Genomic DNA, 27748 nt, shown 5'->3' on the forward strand with positions numbered 1-27748 from the left:
GAGCTTCACAGACAGTCACACACACACACACACACAGAAAAGAAACACATTTCCAGAACTCACCCCCACGCTGCCGTCGTGTCTCAAAGTCTTTTGTTTTTGCTTTAAACCAAATGTTTAAAAAGGTAGAGGACGAAGAAAGACGCGGTACCTCAAGACGACTTGTGAAGGAGTGTGCGAGGTGAGAGGAAGAGGAGAAGGAGGAGGAGGAGGAGCTGTTTGGCTAGCTAACAATCCTCTTAGCCTGGTTATGTCATGGGACCGAGCTAATCCTACCTTCACTGACTGGCCCCGACGCATGCACACACACACACATACACACACCGGCTGACTAACCAGCAGACTGACCAACACAGAGACGCGCACGCAAACATGGTCGGTGACTGGCCTAACCGAGGCCTTAGCCAACATGTACAAAGCCGTCTAGTCTGGGGGTGAAACACAATAGCTGGCATGGTTGAAAATAGCTGTTAGTGATAAACAAAAAGCTGCTGGCGTGAGGTCAGCTGCTCTTTTTGCTACATGACTCATTGTTTTGTAGGAAAGACAACAGGATAACGCAAGCCGGCAAAACAAAACATGGTTATCTAACGGCAATTATTAGTCAGACTGGTGACAAAAGGCTAATTTCTATTTTATCTCTTTCTCTGTCGGTGAATACAGTAATTATACGGTATGTATATATGTACTACGTGTGTGTGTGTGTGTTCACATGGTTCTTACTGGTAGAGAACTATAATCATCACTGTCACTAATCCGTGGGCTAATCCGCTAGACTACACACACAGACACAGTGCACTTCCATTGTACTGTAAATGTTTAATGTTTCATTTATATTCCCTACATTAAATGAGCCGAGTTTAATTATGTATAAGATTCAAACACCATTGTCTGGCTGCAGACTGGACAGAATTTGTATTATTGGCTACCAGTCTCTATTAACATTAAGTTTGTAACACTTCATATTTGTATCACAACCAGCAGCTTACAATTAAAGGGATACTTCAATATTTTGGGAAACAGCTAGCCTGACTCTGTCCGAAGCCACCTCTAAAGCTCGCCAATTAACATATTTTATTACAAGGCTTTGTCGAATACTCGATTCCGATTGGTCAACCACGGTCTGTTATTTCTTTATAGCAGACCTTTGCTATGTATAACAGACGGTAGCTACGGACGCAGTTCTGATGTCGGACTCTGGCGGCCCGTTTTTGTGTCAAATTATCGATTAGCTGCGTAATAAGCAGGATAATGTACAGCTAAGCGGGTCATTGTTGTGAAAGAAACCCCGATAGGGTGATGTGGGTGGACCCCGCGACGTTTCCGGTCTTTATGCTAAGCTACTAGTGTTGTCAAAAACTATCGAAGTATCTATACATATTGATACTGAATATTTGAAACCGTTTCAATACTCATTTTCCACAGTGTCGATACACAGGCACCAGCTGCGCTTTCTGCTCTCTCTTCTCTCCGACAGCGAGTTGACATACACACACCACTATTTATCTTTTAATAAAAATATAAAATTTGATGCCCTCAATCTTGTGTTTATTTTTCACCAAGGTATCGAATATCGATATTTTTTGTATCAAAGTTAGAAATTACAGTATCGTGACAATACTTTAAGCTACGCAAATCGGCATCTTGCTGTAGCTTCATTTAATTTGTTTCCCAAAATGTCCAAGATTTTGTATGTGCAGCTTTAAGGGGGCTTGTGTAGGCAATAGGTTTAACATATCTCAAGGGTAAAACAAAAGGGTTTGATTCAAATTGTTTTTTGAAGGCTAAAAGATAGGCCTATTTTGTATTCTGGACATTAAGGTTTAGGGATACAATAGTATTTGGTAAATCTGATCTTTCTCATGCTGTAAAGGCACGGTATATATACAGTATATGTGTGCATATTTATCACATTTTATATCACACGAGGATAAATTCAGGTACAGTCCTTTACCGTAGACGATAGACGATATTGTAGGTGTTGGAGACGAAGTGAAGCTTTCCGCAATATCATTATGTGTGGAGATCTTTATATACACAATGCACAGATTGAGCTAATTAGGGATGCATAACAGAGCCTGTCCTGCAACCTCAGCCCAGCTCTAGTGTGTGTGTGTGTGTGTGTGTGTGTGTGTGTGTGTGTGTGAGTGTGTGTCTCCACCTACCCTGTCATTATCGCTCTCTGTTGCTTCCGTGGTCCAGCTCTGCTCCAAAGGCTGCGGACTTCCTGCGTACAAATGAACAATGAAAAGACATCTAAGCATAAAATATTGAAATAGAAAAAAAATTGAACGTGAATAACACAGAGAGAGAGAGAGAGAGAGAGAGCCCTGGCCTGTATTAACCATTCAATCGTCTGTAAATTACGTCAAAGATAAATGGACAGGCAACATCGGCCTCAGGGTGAGAAAAGTCACTTTCCATTACACTGCGTATCAATCATAAATACACTATTTGCATCAAAATTTTTATGAATTGCAAATATATTGATACATTTTTCATATGGTACGCATATATTTAGATCATTTTCACATCAGTAATGTTCTTGTCTCGGTATTCTAAAATATATTCTGGTGTTAAAAATACGTGTTATTTGTGTTTATGTGTCCTTGCTCGCACTGTCCTTGTTATGTATATATTCAGCCTTTCTGATTCCTACTAAGGATGCAGAGGACATTGTTGGCAACTTGTCTGTTATAACAGCACTGACACACAGATGACAAGGTGTTGCAATAAGACTGTATCAAAAACATGTTAAAGAAACTTTAAAAGTAATGCCATTAGATAAAGATAAAACACATTCAATTATTAGTGAAACAAGTGGAATCTCTCCCATCTCTCTATACCTATAGCTGCATCTTGTGTACAAGCTATAAATATCACCATTTGTTTTAATTCTACTAAGACCAGACAGGCTCAATCTGGACTAATCCCAGCCGGCTCCAAGTTTCACCTCCAGTCAATAGAGCAGTCAATGCAGTACTTAACATTCAACTGAGCTGATGAATCAGTATCTTACAATCAATAGAGAACTTCAAAACACTATTTACATCCAATTGAGCAGTAGATTTTGGAACAGAGAAGCTATCGCACTATAGGACAGTTAAAATAGCATGTTAATAATCAAGAGTAATTTATGGAAACGTGTAGAAATGCAGCATCATTAGTTTCGTCGTTCCGGGATTCACTTATGACTAATTAATTACCTCTGTTCCATCCCAATACGAGCATTTCACTCTCCATTACGGGGCTGATTATTTGGTAGGAGAGCTTCTAAGAGGAAGGCCGTGTCCTTGTGTGGGAGGTGTAAACTCACAACAGGCACCTTCGATAAGCCACAGAGGGCAGATGATGTTAAATTAGCCTGGGAGACGGCAGTACGTTAGGGTAATGTGTTGCTCCGGTCCTTGGAGAGCAATTGGCTATAGTTTAAGAAGTTGTTCTATGATAATAGGTGAAGAGGCAAACACAAGTTGGCAGCATAAACCACATCTGTATTACAGTCTGGTGCTGGAACCACAGGAAAATCTGTATCTTCTCTCCGCAGCAGGCGGCCAAATGAACCGCTGCTCTTTTTATCTTGCTCTAGATCTCACCCTGCTGCTCCTATTAAACCTATTACAGATCAGCTGGCACATGAACTGTGACTGGATGGAAGATGACAGGGATAGAGTGAGATAGGAATGGAAACAGGTGTAGCATAAACAAATTAAATAAAGGCTTAGATGCATATACTAAAGCTCAGATGTTATAGTAAACGATCAAAACACACACACACACACAGACGCGGGAAAACCTTAATGGCCTCTATGACTCAGCCAGATTGAAAAAAATCTGGCTGAAATAGTGTTATGATTAATGTATTATTCAGAATACACAGCTCACAAGCATATGATCATAATGGGATTTTAATGAATGGTAATTATGTTTTTAATGAATGGCGCAAAACTGGGAATGCACCAGCAGGTGGTGGTGAGATTGTCCAGTCCCTGCAGGGAGCAGCAGACACAAAAAACACACAGTGACGCTATTACAGCAGCAGCAGCCCTGCTGTTGTATGCTTTGGGCACTAACATGAACTAATATTACACAATCATTCATTCAATCATTCATTTTTGCTGAACAAGTTTAACACAAAAAATAAAACCATTCACCATGGCTGATTTGGTGCAGCATCAATGCTTAATTCTGAACTGGTATTGTATTGATATTTTAAATGTCTTTAACTGTATTCTCTAAACTAAAGCACTGAGTAACTCAAAATACTGTTTTGGCAGTATAGAGAGACGAAGTCCCGCCCCTTCCGGTGGACTAACATGGGACCTTATTTTGGAAAACGTGTACGGTAGTCAACAACGAGAGACATATTTTTTGGATCCTGCTTGAATATGATGTTTGTCAATTTTGCAAGTCAAGAAAGTTGCAGTTTGTCGTAGGTTTTTCGTAGCATCTTTTAGTTTTATGTGAAACCGCTCAGTGAACTACGTCTCTCGTCTGGCACAACATACGTCACCAACACTAGCTAGCTAGCTAACTAACTTAACTATGTTCCACGCACAAATGAAACGTGCCTGATGTGTTTTATCCAGCGACTCCTGGTGTTTTTATCAGCCGGGAAGTGAAAGAAAGAGCGAGACTCGTTGCGTGTGCGAGTACAGCCCAGTACGAAACACACAATAGTAGCTTCAGAGAGAGACGTCGCTACGCGACTTTTGGGTGTGTAGTCTTTCTAAATACGGATTTTCAGTCTTTTACTTCAACAGTTTTACAACAAAACTGCAACTTTCTTGAAATGCAAAATTCTCTTTTAATTGACAAACTTCATATATGTGATTCATGGTACAATTGAAAGGGGATCAAAAAATGATTTGTCTTTTGCCATTGACTACCGTTCATATGTTTTTCTGAAATAAGGTCCCACGGTGGTCAACCGGAAGGGGAGGTATTTCACCTCTCTATATGATCTGATAGTTCTGCAGCAGACCAAATGTTTTCCTGTCCTCGTCTCTGTCCCCCCCCCCCTCCCCTTCAGGTTTACCTTGTTCATGTTATGTAACACTAATCATCTTATCTGGCTAATTACTGACCGAGCCCCTGACCTCACCTCTAATCCTCACACATACCACCGGCTCTCTGCGTTTCTGTGTTTTCTCTACATGTGAGTTAATGACGCTCAATACTGGGAGAAAAAAAAATCGATATGAAAGCAAAAGACGTTTGGGTGGAATGTGTGTTTGTTTTGCTGTACCTTGTGTCCAGGAGGGGCAGTGTCTGAGGTAGAAGCTGACCTCCGGCCTCCTGGCTCCCCACTGCTGGAGAAGATCCAACAATAACACCTCCTGAGGGAGAACGCGCTCTGAGAAGAGACAGAGAGAGAGAGAATGTTAGCCAAGCTATTACAGAGTGCCTTATTGTGATTTATCCAGAGAAGCCAGGGAGAGATGATTCATCAGTTAGATAATTATATACATTCAGTTACTTACATCATCACAAAGTGAGTCCTTTATTATCAGCACATTTTCACATTTCCAGTTAACAAAAACGCTGCCTGAAATAATTGATAGTTTGATCAGTTTTTGCTTTTATGTAATGGTCTTTTTGAGGGGTTTGATGTTATATTTCCATGATTCCGCCTCTTTGCAGTTTATTAACCCCTTCGAACCAGTTGTCCCCCTGATTGGTCAGTCATTACATTCACCACAATAACACTACTTTGGGAGCAACGGAAATCAGAAGGCAGCTGGCGTTACCACCACGGTTTTGCATTCTGCGGCTCACGTTACCACAGTTTCACAAGCATGTTGGAGAACTACGGTGGCCTTCAGGTTACGTGAAAAAATGCAAAAGGCTCTCTCTGGAGCCAGTGTTTGGTTTGTCCGTTCTGGGCTACTGTAGAAACATGGCAGACTCCGTGAAGTGGACCTGCTCCCTATGTAGATATGAAGGGCTCATTCTAAGCTAACGAAAACACAACAATTCTTAGTTTGAAGTGACTATATACACTAATGAAAACATAGTTATGAATATTATATTCCAATTCTGCCAATAGATCCCCCGAAATGTTACACACTGTTCCTCTAAAAGGGGAATCTAAAAAGGAAACTGGATGTTATAGCTTTATTAAACACAGCAAATCATAAATTCATGTTTATATACCTCTTCTTAAAGGCTTACTCCATGATAAAAATGTAAACAAAGGGTTAATCCACAACAACAAAAAATGGTCTGTAATGGCTGTCACTTTAACTGACACAAAATGATTTGTGTTATTAATATTCTTTACTTATAACTATCATGAATCATCAAAAACGTCTCTGAATATTTACACATTTATATGATTAAAAGCAGACAGTCTGAAAAGGAGGAAACGTCATTGTATTCTAGTGTTTTTTAAAAACCCAGCAGCAATATTGTCACAGCGAAATACATCAATCCATAGCCAACAAGACACACACTTAGACGATGGCTTAGTGCCCACACACACTCGCCAGTTGTGGCCTTGAGGCATTGACCTCTCGTCACACAAGCAACACAATTTATACCACCATTTATTATGTGCTGCTTCACAGCGTCGCCCTCTAAGAAACAGTATAGTATTAGAGCCATTTATAGCCTGTCTGACCGCTCTGTCACACCACAGCGCTACACAAACACACTGTGTTGTCGTCCGTGTGAATCGCTACTTCTATGATTGAATGAATGTAGGCCACGCTTTAATGGACACAGTGACTCTCAGTGTTTGTGCATGTGATGGACTGGTCTATTCAAGTTTACAATGGCATGCGGTATACAGTAGGCACTTAGCACTGTATTGATTTCACGAGGTGTAGCCGACGTGATATAGGTCCGACTTTGTTTATGATCAGCTTCAGAGCAAACGATCTAGGCCAGAGTCACACTGTGATTATCCTGTCATATAATTCCAGATTATAATCATGTAAACACTCTGATGCTCATAAAGACTGTCAAGAGGGTGTCAATAGTAATTATATTAGTAATGGACATGTTGATGAATTATGTGTGTGTCGAAATACAGGTCTGGCTACTGTGAAAACAATAATAATATCATCATCACACTGTGTTAATGGAACTTCAGTGGGTTCACACTTAGCTATTTCAATGTTCAACAAACCAAAAATGAGGAATATGTGGATGTATTATGACAGACTCCCACAAAAAAATAATTTCCAACACCTCTCAATGTGTGTTAAATACTAGATTAGAGTCATATCAGTTTGATTCTTCTAATTATCACCTAGCAGTCTGTTGGTGACTTGTTGTGTAGATAGACCGATATGTTATGTTAATGTTTCAGATCATAGACTGTATATAAAGATGGACGACATGACAGCTTCCCAAAAAGTGAAGTCAAAACATCTCGATCGCCCCCTGGTGGCTGGCTGCAGTATAGCTCATAAAGCCCGCCCCCTCCATGTTAGTAGATGGGACATGGGCCAAACTAAAAAGTCAAAGTACACATCAAATACATTTTTCCCAAAGATGGTTTCTGTCATTTTAGGTTGTTCGTATCACGCTGATGTATGTTCAAGTATTTTTCTGATAAGTTTGGTTCTAATTAGTTATTTGATGATATAAAAAGGGGGTGATACATCACGATTGAGAGCTGTGATTGACAGCTGCTCTGACTGAAGTAGTCAGGAATTTGTACGAGAGAGAGGATGAAACTTTAACTTTCCATAACTGTCACAAGTCTGTGTAATAGAACATGTGTCAATTTGATCATAAATGTGGTTATAGAGATATTATGGTTAGTTGTTGTGTCTTTCTAGCCAAACAGCTATCAGGTGCTAACGTAGCAGCTAGGTGGCTCACGCTAGCAAGCTGCAGCTGTGCTCAACTCGTGATTGGTTCGAGTGTGTGCGTGTGTGGGCTGGACATTGATGCAGCTGCTCCAGTTGCCTGATCACTACTGTACAGACTCTGGCTCCAAATTACATAAAAATCTCAAGATGGAAGTTCCCGTATCTGGGATATTTTGGCTTCACTTTTGTACAGTGGGATGAAGCGGAGACCTCTCGTCCATCTATATATACAGTCTATGCTTCAGATGAGCTCACGTGCTGCAGAAAGCTGATGCTACAAGGTGGATGCTCATGGAAAACGATATATTAGTCATTTATATATACAATAGTTTATCATCTGCATAGGCGGACACTTTCTAATGATCTTATTTCACCCTTCTTACTTATTCTCGTCTTGTCTTTTATCATTCTAGCCATGTTTTAATTGTTTTAAATATGTTCAAAATGTCAAAATTTTACTAATTTCATATATGTAGATGTATAGATGGGTGTAGCTGGAGCACGGATGGACTCACCATGCCCATTCCATACTTCAGCTAGGTGACATTCCCCTTCGCCGGCTTCTTTGCAGTACTCTACAACGTCAACCACTCTGGTTGCCGGAGTAACCGGGACCTCAGTTAGCATCTGCTGGGTGTCATTGAGGTAAACCGTCAGGATCACCTGTAACCACAGAAACAAACATGTTAAATGTAAGGTAATGTCTTAACAATCTTCACCTTACCATTTCAGGAAGATGGACGCGATGGATGACTCATTGATTAATGATTAGGATCACATATGACTTAAATAATTAACTTAGCTAACTATTGGTTAACCAATCAATGAAAATCAGTGATAACTACTGATAAATTACTCAGTTCTGTTCCTATCTCAGCAATAAGAAGCAACCTGTCTGATCACATTCAGATTAAAGAGGAAATCCAGGTGAACACACAAAGATCAGATCAAATAAACCACAGTTGAAGACACATTTAGACACATTAACAAACAGAGTGTGAATACAGAGTGTCTCCAATACACATAGACAAACACAAACTGCATTAAATCCAATCAGGAACAGCCCATTTATATCCAGGAGGTTTAAGGCAACTTGGCCTGGAAGGCAACATGCTAACCTGCAGATGTGAATTTTAATCTAATCTAATCTTCAAGACATCACGTGACAACATATGTTAATGTGATAAGAAGGCCACTGAAGTCTCTGGGAAGGGAAAAGCAGCAGACTATGTTCAGCAGCCGCTGATAACAGCAGCTTGAAACAGGATACGGCCATCCATCTGACCAAACAAGCCATTGATCACAGCTTTAATTACCTATCAATAACTGCTTGTATACACACGGACACACACATACAATTCCCTCTGGGCTTAGGACAAAGGTTTACTCTCATCTAAATGTAATTAGAATTACTGCCTCACGGTCGTATGCCTCCGCCAACCAGTCAAGTTGCAGTTTACATCCATGTCTGTCCAAAATGTCATCACGTCATCATTTCATTTTAGTTAAATTGTCATAATTAGCATATGAATTCTTGAGGTATAAAATGGGTTTTGTGAGTTCACAGTGACCTTTGACTACCAAATTCTCAGAAGTTCATCCGGGTGTCCAAATGGATGTTGTCGGCCACATGTAATACAATTTCCTCCAGGCATTCCTGAGATATCGTTTTCACAAGATGGACGTGAGGTCACAGTGATCTTGACCTTAGACTTTTGACCACCAAAATCTCATCAGTTCGTCCTTGAGTCTAAGCGGACGTTTGTGCCAAATATGAAGAAATTCCCTCATATCGCGTTCAAGAGAATGGCGTGTACGGACGGAAAACCAAAGAACATAATGGCGGCCACGGCTGTCGCGGAAGCATAATAAAATAAGAATTTTATTTATCTTAGCTCTCCATATTTACTCTGAAAGGTTCCGAAAACAAGTTTATCCAAGTCTTAAAGGGACTGTTTGTAAGAATCAGAAATTGGTTGTAACAGCGACACCTATGGCCATTAAGTCAACGAAAGTCAGCGTCCTGTTGCTCGCCCTCGCCCGTGTGCACGAGCTACCTGAATGCGAGCGAGCATCCGTCAAACAGTGAGGCGACACACGTCAGCTAAAACCACAATATCACTCTATATTTCACCTGCTTGGCAGTAATGTTAGCTGACCAGACGAAGGTCTCTCCATGAATCACTGCTGATCCTAGTGTTGGCTTTTCCTGCCTCAGCCTCCCGACCGCGGCCGGAGGGCGAGCTGAGCGATCGAGAATGAGCACGCTGTGTGAGTGAAGGCAAGCAGCCAGGCAGCGGAGCAGAGAACCACGGAGACTCCGGCCCTGGAGACCAAAGCTACGGTCTCCCCCGTGTCCTCCGACCGCGGCCAACACTGTTTAGTAAGACGGACTTCACTAGATATAATTTTGCGGTTTTGGTACTTCCGTGTAGTTTGTGTTGGAGTCTGAGTCTGAACAGCGTAGACACACACGAGCGCGCATGCTACACCGACCCGGATAGATTTATACGTGTAAGAAGTTACAAACAGTCCCTTTAAGTTTAAACTAATACTGCCAATATTATTACTATAAAGCTTTTAGTTTGGTTTATCATTTTTTTTTACATATCTGAAAAAGCAATATATGACTTCAAAGTATCAGCTTGGTAGTAATTGTCCCCTCTGAAATCATTTTTGTCATCAAATCCCCCAAAATTCTGTGGCCAAAAGATTAAAACAGCAATCAGAAAAGGACATCCTGTGTTATCGCCAGTGATGTCACTGCCAATGTCACTGGTGATGTCATGTCAGATAGTCAGTCGGCAGTTGAAAGATGAATTTAGGGTAATCTGGGATAGGAACACACGGGCACACCGAGGCACACATACTGATACGGATACACTTTTAATCTCAATGTTGCCTTCTCCCTCTCTCTCTCACACACACACACACACACACACACATTAGATTATCCATTGTCCACACACAAAGGCAGACACACACTCAAAATGCATACTGTACTAATCCACAGTATTCTATACACCTGTCCCAGATCATGTGAGGTAATCTCTGCTTGCATGCAGACGGACTGAGCAGGGACACATTCTCTCTAAAGCTTGGATTAGACACACACACATATAAAAACACAAACGCGAACCCCGCGGACACAGCAGGGGGTTTTACTAGTCCACAAATCATTTAAAGTACGGCTAATCGTGGCCTCACAAGGGCTCTAATGTGTCTGTTTTACATGGTAGGAAAGAGCATTTGTCACACTGAAGGGCTGTCGGAAGAGATGGAAGGCTGTTTTATATAATCAAATCAGTCAGAGTGGTTTTCTCATTTGAGGCTGATATCAACGAGACACTCGCAATTCCCTTAAAAACACTTATATTAACGTTAAATGCCATGTCATTTGACACAATCACAGAGGTCCAGTAGCAGTAGCAGGTCCAGGCTAAGGATGTCACGATACCAGCAATGTAGTAGTCGATACCAATACCAGTGAAATTCTACGATTCTCGATACCAATTCAATACCACGGTAAAAAACAAAAGTAAAACAATATATCCCATGTACTTCAACATCCACTCCTTTATTACTGTTTGCATACTGTTTTTTGTTAGGAAGTTAAACAGGTCATAATTCCCTTTCTATTATCTATTTTATATTGCTGTAAAAATATCTCCTTCAAACAACAGAATTGATCTCGCTAAAAACTTAATTTTACAAGATTACATCTGAACACGTCATGATAACATCAGAATTTATCTTTGCCCAATACTCATTTTTACTGAAAAGAGCCTGAAGGCATCATAATGTAAATGACAATGTCAATGGCACATCCCGTGTTGAAATTGGCAGGACAAAGGCTAGTTAATGTTAGCTGTTAGCAGCCGGTAAGCAGCACAGTCCTGCACAGAGCTAACAGCTAACGTTAACTAGAAAAAAAAGAATAGGGAGCGTCCCATGGACGCGTCGATAGTGAGTTTACTGCATCCCAAACACATTTTCTATCGTCCCCGGGACGACAGAATGCCGTTAGACTCGAACCCTGACGGTACCTGTGGTACTATAGAAAAACAAGTACCGTCACGTTTTCAGAATTTTGGCATAGACTCGGCACTGAAGTAGAATTAATAACTAAATAATGGGTAAAAGTGTAACAGTTAGGCGAGAAAAGTTTAGGTACATGAAAAAGATAGGGTCATTCAAAAAAATTAAGAAGTAATTTGATATATCGGGTATAATTGACAAACAGTGTTTTACACACACTCTCTGGTAGCATCCTGCTAAAAGAAATACCACCTCTACTGTGGTTTTATTCTCCGTAAAAAAACTAAATCAATAGCAAGAAGACAAGCATCAGACCTGAAATCACTGAACTGGACACCCTCTGATATTTTTCATTTCACTGGTCTGCGTTCACACAGCGCTTTATCGAAAGAACTTGACATTTTCCCTCTCAGACACCCACACACACACAGTCATACATTAATAGTGTGCAGAGCTACCATGCAAGGCACTGGCCTCATTATTGGGAGCATTTTGGGGGTTCAGTACAGTATCTCGCTCAAGGAGATTTCCACTTGTGGACAGGAAGAGCCGGGATAGGAGGCCGTTTTCTAGTTTCTACTCTCTACAGTTTACTTTTTGGACTGTAAATGAGCACCTTTGTGCAGCTGCAGATGTCTAAAATGCACTTCTTTTAATCTCCTGATTTATTGCTATATACTATTTCCAAGCGTTAGCAATCATCAGAGGAGTTTTTAGCACAAATTACTTCTCCTCTTCAAACTATAGATACCGAAAAGCTGTTATACTAAGAAGCCAACCCTATCGATACACAACTAATCAGATATGATTGTTATGAAATGATGAATTTCCTCATGTTAATCAACCAGGTATACAAGACTTTTTCACAGCAGACACTTTGACTCGTCATAGAACAACATTTACGAAAGCTCTGTTCAGTTCAAGTGTCCGGATATGTTGTGACGGTGCGACAGTTAGCCGACACGCACGACACCAAGAGTCTGACACTGAAGCAGCTAAATGGAATTCCTCCTAATTCATTTTAGAAAACCAATTTAGCTGTTTACACCCACTGTGGACTTTCAATATGGCCACTATAGTGTAGCTTACAATACTGTATACCACCCAGAAACCCTCTATAGATAGACCAGACTATATAGGTCAAAAGCAGGCCAGATTTACCAAAGCACCAAACCTTGTATTGCTGTTTGATGGCTGCTCTACCATTACCAGCATTTTCCATTTATGTCTGCAGAACTAATAAGACTGAATGTGTCCATATCCATCATATCTATGCATGCGTAAGAAAACATCACATATCTTATAGTAGCAATCTAAGAATGTTTCGTGAAATACAAAATTAAGTCACTCTAGTTCTGATTCATGGTACGTTTGAACATAATAAACTCACAATGAGGACAACTTGTTTCTGTCTATCAGTAAACAGGACTCACACAAAATAACACACGCACACACATACACACACACACACACACAAAGACGCAGATTGAGTTGTGGTTCCTAAATTGCCCCTGGTGCTGAATGGAGTGACTCTGGCTATTTTAGGCATTAGAGAGGGAGAAAGAGATAGTCAGAGAAACAGAGTGAGACACTATGCGGGCAAGAGTGACAAACTGTCTATATTCCCTGTTAGTGTGTCTGCTGCAAAAAAAAACACATCAATGCTCATTTTATTAGTTACTCCGGGGGCATTTCAACACAGTGTGTTCATTTTAGGGGGGGAGGGAAGGATGGCACAGTGGTTGGCGTATACATCCTCTGAACATAAACCCCAGCCTGATACTAAACAACAGTAAACTCCCCCACAATCTGTGCTTTATGAACATACACTGCCTGTCACTGTGATGATAATTGGACCAATTTTGTTGGTATAAGTACATAAGAAAACTAGAGCTAGTCTTGACCAAAGAAATCTTAGTCAACGGAGACCAAACGACGGACTAATCGACTAAAGAAATCTTAGTCGACTGAGACCAAAACTACGGACTAATCGACTAAAGAAGTCTTAGTCGACTGAGACCAAAATGACGGACTAATCGACTAAAGAAATCTTAGTCGACTGAGACCAAAATGACCGACTACTCGACTAAAGAAATCTTAGTCAACTGAGACCAAAAGGACAGACTAATCGACTAAAGAAATCTTAGTCAACTGAGACCAAAAGGACGGACTAATCGACTAAAGAAATCTTAGTCAACTGAGACCAAAACGACGGACTACTCGACTAAAGAAATCTTAGTCAACTGAGACCAAAACGACGGACTACTCGACTAAAGAAATCTTAGTCAACTGAGACCAAAACGACGGACTACTCGACTAAAGAAATCTTAGTCAACTGAGATGAAAATGACGGACTAATCGACTAAAGAAATCTTAGTCAACTGAGATGAAAACGACGGACTAATCAACTAAAGAAATCTTAGTCAACTGAGACCAAAATGACCGACTACTCGACTAAAGAAATCTTAGTCAACTGAGACGAAAACGACGGACTAATCGACTAAAGAAATCTTAGTCAACTGAGACCAAAATGACGTACTAATCAACTAAGAGGGGTCAGCCCTAAAGAATACAAAACCAAAGCTAATGCCAGAAGCAATCTTTTAGTCATATATGTATATAAATATATTTGAGTCATAATAAAGTAAAGCTAATGTGTATCTCACTCACCGATGGTTCGGTTTTCCTGGATCTGATCTTCTTCTTCTTCTGTTTCCTGCACTGACTCAGTTTGAGGTTCTTAGACACAAACACCAGTCGCTCCAACACCAGCCCAAAGAACCGTTTCATTGGAAAACCATCCGCCAAAAACACACACAGCGGTGTGTGTATGTGCGCGTGTCTGCATGAGCGTGTTTTTGTATTCAGATAATTAGTGAAAGTGGTGTCTTTGTAGGAGAAAGTGTGTCCGAAATATGTGAATGTCAGAGTGTGTGTGCGTAAGGGTAGGACATACAGATATAAGAGTGTGTGTCAGTGAGGGAGGAGGATAGGGAGGGAGTCACCTTTCAGTAAGTATGAGGAGAGGGAGATAGGGTGAGGAGGAGAGGATGATAGGATATAAAAAAAAAGGATTCTGGACACTTTTCATGCCCGTTAGTGGGAGTACACCGTGATATTGAGCCAATATTGTTTTTTTATTACAAAAACGATATGGTCCACAAACAGTGTCCAGATCTGGTATGATGGAGGTGCTTCTGTTTTTATTGTTGAAATGATTGAGTCAGAGGTGTGACCATAAAAATCATTTGAGTCCGGTGGGAGGATTTTACTCATCAGCCGAGAATGTAATTTTTTAAGAGGCCTCATGGTTTTAGGTGGTCAAAGTTAAGTTTCTCATGATGGTGTTTATCCTAACAAAATAACACTCTGTATAACCTTAAATAATTGGATTTTTCAGGAATTTTCAAACTTGACATTTTTTTTGTGATGATGAACTGGAACTGGAAATACTTGTCAAGGTAGATTAACATAATGCTTGAGATCAGTAAGTGTCTTTTGTACATTCTGTATTCATGCTCAAATGTATATATTGCCATACTTTTTATTCATATATTTGCAGCTGTAAAGACAGCAACTAGTCTGATCTAATTTGAATCACAGAAACAATTTAGAAAAATGTTTTCAAACAAATGCTAAAGTGTTCCTTGAACCTTTGCTGCCTGACACCAAATTTTCCATTTACCGAATAATGTACAATATTTCATGCAATAGTCTACACATCATCAGATATGTCGATTATTACACAACCGACTTCTTGATTAGTTCGCGCATGTGATAACTGATTTATGTCGAGTCTTGAAAAATTCCCAGACATTGCGAGGCCAAACTTTTTTTTTTAGCTGTGAGTTCAGCAGGGCTGGAGCCAGCCAGGTCGCTTAAGGTCAACACTGACACCTTCACTTACAAAATCATTAATGGCACAATACTGAAATATATTAGGGTACTTTGTTTAACTGCTACTTAGAAACTAATGATTTATGAGCTTTTTATTTGAATGAAATAATGTCAGTTTTATGCCTGATCAGTATATTTTAGGAAAAAATAAGCAGAACTATATTTAATTGTACAATTCAAGGTAATTGTTCAAATAAGAAAAATAAGTTAATAATTTATGTTTCACAGACAATTACTGTAAATAAACAAGAAAAAGATTTAATACTACTCTGAATGACAGACATGACCACCAGTAACAACTAGACTTGAGGAATGTAACTATAAATACATGATTTCTTTATATTCTAAATATTGAAATAAGTAGCAGCATTAAGAGAGTGCTGCAGGAATGAGTCCTTAAACCCTGAAATGAGTTAGTTAGTTTAGCACTTCCGGTTCCCTCGTCTCAAAGTCAACGGGTTTTTTGAATGGGTTTTTAGTTAGATGCATTAACACAAGCTTAAGAGATTTAAACGTTTGGTTCTACGACATAAAATAGGTCAATAAATATCCCACTCGTGAATTTTGAAGCTTTTGTGTCTTAAAAAAGGCGGTTGCTAACAAGTGGCTAAATGAGACTACTGAGTGTCATCACGCCAAACACTACTCTGCCTTTAGTTTAGTGGTGGTGACGTTGAAGTCATGCGAGCGTGCAGTTGTTTATAGACTAACGTTAGCTTTTACTTCTGGCGATTGCATTCACGCTTCAAAAATCATAAAAGTGGTGTTCATTTGTGGAGATTATCTAACGGAACAAAACGTGTAAGTATCATAAACATTTGTTTTCCACAGAGATTATTTTCTGCAATAATCCAAAAGCCAATGGTAAAAAATCCCATTGGCTTTTTATCGAGGGAATCCGTGCTGCGATGCTAACTTCCTGGTTGGCCTACAAAAATATTTCATCCCTGCAGCACTCTATATTAAATATTATAAATATATCTGTATATGTGTGTATTGGTTGGTTACTGTGGTGTGGAGTGAAGCTGTCCAGAAGCAGCAGTGGTGACGCCGGAGGGGAGAGATTAGAAAGGCTACGCTGATATACTGCAGCATGACTGCACTGTTACACACCGAAATACACACACACACACACATGGAAAGGACACAGAAGGTACATTGGCAGAAGAGCTGCCTCTCTCTCTCTGACACACACACACACACACACACACACACAAGGTCACATGTTTGGTGCATGTGCTCAAAACAGACACATGTGTGAGTCCTCTATTGCATGTATTGGAATTGACAGAAAATCAGTAAACAGTGCAGAGAAACAAGACATACAGACGAGGGGAAGCAGAAGATGTGTTGTATTATTACTATAAATTACTGTCTATCGTCGTTACATTAATGTACTTGCTCAATAAATTCCTCAACACACCAACAATAACAAACAATGTCCTGATCTCTTTTTTTTCTTTCTGTTTTATCCTCTCCCCTTCCCTTCCCTCTTGACCTCTTTGTCATTCCTGCTCACACACGCACACAATAATAAATCTTCAGTCACGGATTACTTGTCATGTGGATCTGACTGATATTTATGTCCCACAATCCTCTGAAACGGCTGCCAGGAGACGCCACACTAGATTATGACCCTTTGCTTAAAGCACATTACTAATCAGAATGAATTGAAAATGGAAAAACTGAGGAAGTTTGAGCATCATCAGACACTTTGGGGGATGGGGTAACAATTATCATTAGATTCATAACAAATCAGTTTATTAGAGAACAAGCAGTGTTTTGTTATAAATGGTCGAAGCACTTTCTGTGACTGTCATGTTCATTCTCACGGAAATTAAGATGTACTGACTTATAAGAGTGTGTGTGTGTGTGTGTGTGTGTGTGTGTGTGTGTGTGTGTTGGTCTCCGCAGGAAGGGATTTTTATAAACAAAATGTTCTTCCAAGTGCTTCAAAGGGACAGTACTGTACTGTACTTCCACCCACTACAGACAATACAACCACATACTGTAACAGAGACAGACAGATAGTCAGATCTCACACACAGAAACACGCTCACACACTGAGTTCAAAAAGTAAAATCAATGCAGGAATAATAAAAAATGTAAATATAAATTACATTCGGAACATTTTTTTTGTAGACAAATTCAACTGACCAATGTGAATGTGTGTCTCAGTAAGGCATACTAAAAAGAAGTGATAGAAAAAAGTCACATGAGCATAATAACACCATGCTCATCAGCTGTCACCAGCTGCCCACTGAACAGAACAAACTGAACAAACTGTATAGGGGGGCTGAAGTCACACCAAAAAACTGCCAGGATCTGTTCCAGAAGTAAGAAAACCTCATTCAAAAGCCCATCGACATTTGCACCAATGCTAATAACTAAAAACAGAGCCTCGGATCAAAGCCTTCATGTGCGTTTCTCTCCGTACTGTATGTCTAGATCAGGATGGTGATCTAAAAAATATACATATTTAATACCATAGACTATCTATAAGAAGTGGTAGTAGTCACAGTGACGTCACCCATTGGTTTATGGACTTCCGTTTAGAAGCCTCAGGTTTGGCATTTTGGTCATCACCATTTGTTTTTTTGTCTATCGCCATCTTGGTTTTTGCAACCAGAAGTGACACCAGAGGGTGGAGCTAAATACAACCAAATGCTGAATAAGACATTTTTAGGCAAAATGTTAATTAACAATTAACTTTCATGAACTGAAAACACACTGTGAAATTGTTAAAGTTCTACGACAAAAACACGGACAACTCCCAGACTAGACAACGCCATGGTAGCAACCTGTCAATCAGAAGGTAGCCACGCCCTAAAATATCCCCTGCTTTACGGTCTATTTGACTCTAAATGGGACCATAATTTACTAAATGAACATCATGCTGTATTGAAGAAGATTTGAAACTAGCGATTGAGACCATAAACTCATGTTTACAATGTTTACTGAGGTAATAAATGAAGTGAGAAGTAGGCTCATTTTCTCATAGACTTCTATACAATCAGACTTATTTTTGCAATCAGAGGAGTCGCCCCCTGCTGGCTACTAGAAAGAATGAAAGTTTAAGGCACATTGGCTTCACTTTTCAGAACCGGAGGTAGCTTGTTTAATATCATTATTTATTACTTTTATTTTTAGCAGCCTTTATTACACGGCATTGTTGAATACTCGATTCTGATTGGTCAATCACAGCATTCTACGGTCTGTTATTTCTTCTTTATAGTAGACCGTTGCTATGTATAACAGACCGTTGCTATGGGCGCAGTTCTGATGTCGGACTCTGGCGGACCATTTTTGTGTCAAATTATTGATTTCTTAAGTAAGTAGGCGGTTAATAAGTGGGATAATGTACAGCTAGCGGGTCATTGTTGTGAAATAAATGTGCCGCATCGCCCTGTCGGAGTTTATTTCACAATAATGACCGGCTCAATGTACACTGTACAATGTACATTATCCCTTACTTAACAGACGCCATTTCCCACAAGTTCTTGACCATCGCGGGCTAAAGTCACCGCTCAACAAAAGAGGCAAGTCCGTGAGCGAGTCGAGGGGTCGCGGATAGTTACATGTTAGCAGGACACAGAGGACTGGACGCTGGAGACGCTTTAAGACAACAGAGATTACAAAACATCGGGGGGACATGAAACGACTTTAGAAGAGTGTTGGTGAATCTTACGGATACAAATTAAACCAAGTTATGATTTAATTACTTGGCAAATTTTCATGGGAGCTGTAGTTTTAATGAAGTTAACTTAGTTTTGTGTTAAAATATGGAGAGTAAACCCCAAGCATACGCTTCATTTTCTCTGAAAGGCAGGTGAAAGAAATGCTGAATGAGAGATTGTATTGAGTTAGGTGCTCTAAAGCAACACTAATCATAAAGTCTTTTAATTTGCTGGATTAGTTGTATTTTTGTGAATGTGAACTATGTAATAGAGGTGATTGGATACTGTCCAGGCTGCTGTAGCTTTTTTTGTATGTGCCAGTAAATCATTGTAAATGATGATGGACTCTGTTGGGATCTGGGGTGCAGCGTGCTTCTACCTGCTGTGCCAACCATTCAAGGAGAGAAGTCCTCCTGGGAGTGAAATGGTTTTCAGTCTGTTCCATCTGTCAGACTGTTGTAACGTCTACCCAGTGGGCCTTTTTCCCCGAGTCCGGTCCATTGTATACTGACTCTTCCTATGTGTTAAGCTGCAGTCCTTAAAATAAATTGCATCTCTTCTTCTTACAAGATCTTGGGCTACACCTGAACTCTCTATGGTCTTAAATGAAATCAGGAAAGATTATTTAAGAGCAGCTGGTGGCAGCCCACATAATCTTAATTTAATTTCTCAGACCAATCTGCTCACTAATGATGCATCATGGGAGGGTATAGCAGCCGAGTGTGGGAGTGGAGGAAACGGCTGCTGTTTAAATACCAAACATGAAGACGTCCTTTTTTTAGTCAGCGCATCAAAGAAAAATTAGGAAAGTATTACACGCCGAGGAGAAAATAGCTCTGCCATACTGTCCTTCCTGTGAGGCGGTTTCAAGTAGCACCTGCTTATAAACTCTGGAGGGATTTACAAGCTTAAATATGGAGTCAGATATGTAGTAGCGCCCATTGAAGACAGACCGATGAGTATTGCATTACAATACACTTTAGGAACCGGGCTGTCAACGAGCAACGTACGATGAATGAACGGCGGAATGAGCTCTAATCACGTTCTGAAGTGAATGTGCTTCTTAAATCAAACAAAATGATAGTCCTGCATGTGGTTTATATCTCTGACAGCACAACAACAGTGACACAAGAAGTAAATATATTGGAAGACATTTAGTTTGAAGCTCATGAATGAAAACTGAATGAGTGGAGAGAAACAAATCTCAAAGTAAGACCAACTTCCCTGTTGGCAGTGTGAGAGAGAGAGAGAGAAAGTGCAGTGGAACACAGAGACAGCTGGAGATGATTTGCGTTTCAGACACCCCAGCTCCCGCTGCCCACACCCAAACACACACTCACACACACATATACACACAGATCAGTCGGCGCCGTCTCTATAGGAACTGCATGTGACCGGTGAAGCACGAGCTTCCAGCTCATTGAGAAGGAAACAATCCTTACACTTCTGGAGAAGTATACAGTACCTCCTACTGTGTGTATGTCTCTGAATCGTCTATGTTCATGGACTTTCTTGAAAGCTTTTGACAAAATACGTCTCCAGAACGACCTCCCAGAAATCCAATAGCAATCTTAATCAGCAGCAAATAGTTCCAACTTGCCTAAAAACAAATCAAAACTTAGGTCCATCAATTCTAATCCTAACATTTAGCATAATGCTAACATACTCAAACTGACAATCCCCAACATGCTTGTGTTTGATCTGTGTACATTTAGTGTGTTAGCATGCTAACGGTTCATAATTAGCACTAATCACAAAGTGAGTGTTGACAGGCACGTCATTAATTCAGCAGCTATTGGGTCATAAACCAAAGTTTTAGACCAATTCACATTTTCACCTGATGGTGACATGATAAGTCGCCAAAGTTATTGAAATCCATCCTAAAGGAACTATCAGGATGCGTGCCACATTTCATCGCAACCCATCCAACAGTTGTTGAGACATTGTGGCGCTAGAGAAAAAGTCAGGGAATCGTCAAAGTAAGTAAGATTCATCATGTTGGGGACATGAATGTCTGTACAAAAGTCCATGGGATTCCAAACAATAGCTGATGAGATATTTCAGTCCAGATCAAAGTGGTGGAAAGACTGACCGGTAGACGCACCGACATTGCCATCCATAGAGCTATGCCACTAGCATGACTAAGAAATAGCATATTGTGATTTAGCATGGACTACTTCATGTATTCATGGGAAATAAAAGTGATGGCAGCAACATTACCAGCCAGTGGTGTAAGGTAGTTTTGACGGGCCCTAGTGCACGCTAGTTACTAGTAGGAATGTCACGAGAACTGATACTTTGGTACCAAGTCGATGCCAAAATTCGGAAAAACATGACGAAGACGTCAGGGCAACGGTGTCCTGGCATCCCAGGGACGAAAATATGGTCGGGAGTGGGACGTAGTAAACTCACTATCGACACGTCAAGGGGACGCACCCTATTTTTTCCCTGATAATGCTACATTGCGAACAACAAATCTTTGTTGACATCAGCAGGACGAGAGCTAGTTCTCGTTAGCTGTTAGTTCTGTGCGGGACTGTGCTGATTGCTAAGAGCTAGCGTTAACTAGCTCTCGCCCCTGCCAATTTCAACACAAGAGCTGCTATTGGGGCGGCTGTGGCTCTGAGGGTAGAGCAGGTCGTCCACCAATCGGAAGGTCGGTGGTTCGATCCCCGGCTGCTCCGGGTCACATGTCGATGTGTCCTTGAGCAAGACACTTAACCCCAAATTGCTCCTGAAGGCATAGCCATCGGTGTGTGAATGAGTATTTAGATTAGATCCTGATGAGCAAAGTTGGCACCTTGCATGGCAGCCTCTGCCATCAGTGTGTGAATGTGTTTGTGAATGGGTGAATGCTGACATGTAGTGTAAAGCGCTTTGAGTGGTCGGAAGACTAGAAAAGCGCTACATAAATGCAAGTCCATTTACCACTGATTTACACTGTAATCCAGGCTCTATTCAGTAAACATGAGTATTGGGGAAGGTAAATTCTAACGTTATCGTGATGTGTTCGAATGAAATCTTGTAAAATGTAGTTTTTGGTGGAAAAACTTATATAAATACAGTTGTGTGAAGGAGATGTAATAAAATAGATAATAGAGAGAGAATTATAACCTGTTTATCTTCCTAACAAAAACAGTATGCAAACAGTAATAAAGGAGTGTATGTTGAAGTACATGAGATGTGTTGTTGTACTTTTGTTGTTGTTTTTTTACCGTGGTATCGAATTGGTTTATTGAGAATCGTGGAATTTCACTGGTTTACTTGGTATCGATTACTAAATTTCTGGTATCGTGACAATCATAGTTACTAGTTATGAAGCACACACACACATACACAATATTAGGCGTATATATTTTACCAACAATGTGTTGGATTTTAGAGTCAAATGAGTTACTTAGGCTACTGTATTGCTCTCACTATTGCCCCACCCCTCGGGCCCCAGTGCAACAGCACTGCCTGCCCTGTCTATATTTACGCCCCTGTTGCCAGCTCTCTACCCAGGAAAGTATGTGTCGACTGCTCAACATTTCAGAAGAAGTTGCGAGATGATATCATGCTCTGTTTTGCATTTGCTGTATCAGTCATGTGAGCTGCTGCATGTTTGCAGAATTGAGAGGAGAGCTGTATGTAAAGTGCTTTAGGAGTCAATACAGTTTTCCCAGCAGTCTGAATAATTAAGTAGACTTGAAGGTAGCAGCTTTAGGCAAATACTTTCACAGATGCAGCCAGGACTGAACGTCACAAAGCTGGGAACACTGGGTGGACAATTGTAGAAGCTAAAACTCCCTGTACTTTGGGAAAAACTAGGAAGAACATTCAGGGTGAGGTCAAAGGTCAAGGTAGAAGTGTTCTCTGTCTTTCTCTCTGCAGTAAACACATCTCTATATCTTCAGTGTGTTGTCCGAAGCTGACAGCAGCCCGACCCAAACACAAAGCAGTGTAGTGTTTTCAGTGTGTGAGAGAGAGAGAGAGAGAGGGAGCGATGAAGAGAGAGGAAGATTGAGAGAGGAAGGACAGGATGGAAACAGGAATACTGATTGTTTACTTATTTTACTGTTGGTTTGCAGATAGAAAGCAAGGCTAAGATATTTTTACAACTGTTCAGCCTTATTCTGTACTATCTGCAAACTTTAGACTGTGTATGTTCCTAACATATACCAACTGTTTTCTACTCACCAGGAACTTGTCATGCATCAATAAGACATCTTTAAAACGGTTTGAAAACTTCATAAAATACATGCAAATGCCATTTTAATATTATGTAATGGCATTCAGTATTTAGGCGGTGCATGAATGCATTTCTATGTTTAGGATATATGCATTTGCACCTCCAATATAAAAGTGTTTCAACCAATTATGGATAAGCAATTGCAGGACAAACACACACACGCAAACACACCCTCTCAATAGTGTCAAGACAGCCAGAAGTACAGTAGGACTTCTGATTGAAACCTTCAAAATAAAAGTCTCATTTATGGTATAATTTTTGAGCAATGAAAAATAAGTGAAAATCACAAATGCTTATATTCATTGCCATAGAGAGTAAGTATATGGAGAGTATGTATATGTAAGGTATCACTACATGTTACAAAACAAAACAGTCATAGAGTTTATCAGATAACTTTGCAGGATGTCTAGCAGCAGTCTCAAAGTTTAGGACATTTAACATGAAAGGGTAACTTTGGTATTTTTCAACCTGGACCTTATTTTCCCATGTTTTTGTGACTAATGGCAACAACAATTTTTGAAATTGGTCCAGTATTGAGGCATAACGTTGTAACTGGCAGCCGCATCACGAGCTGTGAGGGCGAGTGAAGTCAATGTAACGTTACTTTCATTAAAAGTGCTGTATTTTAGTGTCTGACAACATTATGGAAAGGACCCTACAGAGAAAGGAAATGTTTTTCTTACTTTTCACTTGATCCGGTCGGTTTGTTATTGTGTCCAAGTCCCGCTCAAGGAGAAGTCTTGTTGTGAAATCTGAATATCCGTATACTCTGGCTCAAATAAATATGGGCGACCATCAAAGTCAAAGACCTCATCCACATTGTCGAAATCATCTAAATATTCAGCCATGACAATTAAAATATTTTAGATAACACTAAGCTATGCTTTCTGTACTCCAACACAACAAACTCTGCCCGAATGGCACTCGCATTTCCACCATGGATGTACTCCACTTTTTCCACCGTCGTCTTCCGGCCACACATCGACTCACGAGATTTCAGAACAAGACTTCTCCTTGAGCGAGACTCTTTCCATAATGTCAGACACTTATAATAACAATCAGAGCCTATCATGGCAAAAACAAGCACTTTTAGTGGACGTAAATGGCGGTGCCAGCTTGCCCCAATACGATTAAATTGCCATGAGCAGCTGCCCTCTACAGCGCTCTAGCTCAATACTGGACCAATTTCGGAAATTGTTGTCCATGTTAGTCAGTTAGGCACAGAAACATGGGGGGAAAAAAACATGACAAAGATTACCGAAGTTACAATTTAAAACTGTGGCACAGATTTTTCTGATTGCTACCGATTTTAGAACCACTTTTACTAGCCAGAATAATAGAAAACTGTTATTTATTGTAAATTTGTGGCATCTTTCTGATTTGGGAGATGTTTTAAAACATTTGATAACTTTTCATCCTTTCATCCATTGCCAATTGAAAGTAGTCTTGATAGGCTAACAACCCAAACTCCTCACTAAACCCTACATCAGGGCTGTCCAAAGTGGGGCCCGCGGGCCAAAGTTGGCCCGCCATCAGGTTTGATTTGGCCCGGCAGATGTTAGCAAATTCCTTTTTTTTTTTATTAAAAGACCCAACCGACCAGGGTTGGGTTTATGGTTAGAAGATAGTCGCATCATATAAAACTAGAATACCTAAGGACTCTATTAGTACCATATAATGTCATGTTAGCTCGTCAGGAAGGAGGCTAAAACTCTTAAGTTGGGCTAAATTTTGGTGGGGAAAAACTGGCATGGCCATTTGTCAAGGTGTCCCTTGACCTCTGATCTCAAGATATGTGAATGAAAATGGGTTCTATGGGTACCCACGAGTCTCCCCTTTATAGACATGCCCACTTTATAATAATCCTATGCAGTTTTGGGGAAAACATGCAGTTCTTTGAATGCTGTATACATGTGTTATTTTTGCCTATTCTAAAAATGGTTTGTTTTTTTAATATTTCTGCACACTGGTGTCCCTAAACAGTCTTGGAAATGCATAAATTGCATAAATGAGCCCAGTTGTATTCAGCAGGTGGGTTTTAAGGGGCTAACTATGTAAAACATATTCAATTAAGGGAACTTAAGATCCTAGTACCATTTTGCATCTTAATAATACAATACAATACAATACAATACAATACAATAGGTGTTTAATTTTGGCGCGTGGCCCGCCATTGAGTTCCGGTTTTGGCCCTCCAAGGGAAAAGTTTGGGCACCCCTGCCCTACATGGTGAAGTTGCCAGTTTGAAAGCAGAGCGGACAACTTCCGGTTTTGTTTTGAAAATCTGGCAACTTGATATACAGCTCAGTATGTGCTCAGACATTAAATACATCATGGTGTTTTACGTTTGTTTCTCTGAAGCCATTTAATACATATCACTTTAAAGCTTCTTGCTTTGGCTACCTCTTTGCAAAATATAAAAAATATTTCGTCAAAGTTTCACGCGCCCTGCTTTCCTGTCCATCATTTTGGGGAGTTGCTGATGTGAATAGACGCAGTTAATGACAACACAAGCTATAACAAGTTATTTTTTAATTGTAGCGGAAAAAAATGAATACAAACGTGTTCTTAATGAATATTTCTAAATGTAAAATGTCACTGTCAGTTTGCCTTTGAGCTCCACGTCCGGTTCTTGACTCAATGGAAAAGCCTCACAACTGTAGCTAGCTCTGAAGTCTTTAGCAGTCATTATGTTATATATTTTATCCCAAGACGACTCATTGTCTTCTAATAAATATTTCATAAATGAATAAATACTCACCGGCAACATGCCTGCTGCTCAGTCCTCCTCGTCCCGTTAGAAAAATAACTTTCTTGTGTTTAGTTGTCCCTCTTCCCGGTCCTCCACTCTTCTTCTACTGATCTTTTTCGGTGTGTTCCTCTTCTTTCAGGTAATTTTCCATACATCCAAACTCTTCTTCTCTCCAGTCAGATATCCAGATGCTCAGAAAACTAAAAACTCCAGCAGCTCCTATATCCACTTTCCTCTTTCAATCCCTCCCTCTTCCTTCCTCTCTCTCTCTCTCTCTCTCTTCCTCTCTCTCACACACACATTTTGTCTCTCTCTGCTGTCTCACACCGGGGGAGGAAACACACAACTGGAATGTGAGTAAGCTGGAAACACCAGTTGTAGTTTCATCATCAGTATTTCACTGATTTTCATGCTATGCTCAGTCAGTCAGTCAGCAGGCGGTCCTCCTGGTCTGGTCTGCAGGGTCTGAACTGGGTCACCGTCTCGATCATCCCTCCCATCTGTCTCCTCCTCCTCCTCCTCCTCTTCCTCGAGATAAATAGCCTCCAGGTTCAGTCAAATATGGAGCACAAAATAGTTGGTGGAACAATCACCAATATAAAAATCAATACGATTTTCCGGCCGGTTTTAATTCATGTTATTTTGAGTGAGAGCGCCCTCCCTCGGCTGACTGGTGACACTTCAGTTCCAACTTATAAACCCATTATTTCAGAAATGTATATAATTAATTAGATTAATATCTTAGCAAAATATTATATCCATAAAATGATATGGCTTAAAACATCCTTTTATGCTTTTAAAAATTTTAAAATTAAATTAAAACAAATAAATTCCAAATTGGCAAAATAAATAGAAGCAGCTGTATATAAATATATATAATAAATCAAATATAAATTATTTAGACATTTGAAATGTATTCCAATTGTTTAACAGACCACGATTGTTTTGTTTTTTTTATCTTCTTTACCTTTCCTTACATTATATTTGCTGTATAATTCATTTTGTTTTTATATTATTTTTATACTGTGAAATATATTTCCTGAATTTATTTTTAAATGAAAATCTGAACATGTGCTTTATGTAACTACTGTACTGAACTTTCTAAATAAAGTATTGGGGAGAAAAAAAGTTCCAACTTATAGTATGTGACTCTAGCACACTTCTAATATGTTGATAATTTTTATTTCACCATGCCCGTGACAATCAATGGTGTTTTTAGTAATGTTAGGGCTGACCTGAATGCTTCGAAGCTTTGACCATTGCCATGGTAATCAACCTCCAAATCAGTATTCGAATGCTTCATTTTTTTCATTTTCAAGTATGTAATATT

The 27748-nt window shown here is 40.0% G+C and overlaps 1 protein-coding gene across 5 annotated transcripts in view; it reads right to left on the reverse strand.

The window, feature by feature from the left end:
- LOC119474289 (apoptosis-stimulating of p53 protein 1-like) overlaps nt 1-26906 on the reverse strand; it is a 65994-nt gene extending 39088 nt beyond the window's left edge. For 2 of the 5 annotated variants that reach the window (XM_037746227.1, XM_037746226.1), the window contains exons 1-4: nt 14532-14754; nt 8339-8486; nt 5249-5356; nt 2166-2227 (exon numbers count right to left, since the gene is read on the reverse strand). In XM_037746227.1, the coding sequence (XP_037602155.1) occupies nt 2166-2227; nt 5249-5356; nt 8339-8486; nt 14532-14651 (438 nt within the window). In that variant the 5' untranslated portion in view covers nt 14652-14754. Of the gene's footprint in view, nt 1-63; nt 378-2165; nt 2228-5248; nt 5357-8338; nt 8487-14531; nt 14755-26427 lie in introns of those variants that run through there. The other 3 variants (XM_037746228.1, XM_037746229.1, XM_037746231.1) reach the window with 3 other exon arrangements.
- Nucleotides 26907-27748: the final 842 nt, after the last annotated feature.

This window comes from Sebastes umbrosus, chromosome 16, assembly GCF_015220745.1.
Source record: "Sebastes umbrosus isolate fSebUmb1 chromosome 16, fSebUmb1.pri, whole genome shotgun sequence".
In the NCBI taxonomy this organism is placed as follows: Eukaryota; Metazoa; Chordata; class Actinopteri; order Perciformes; family Sebastidae; genus Sebastes; species Sebastes umbrosus.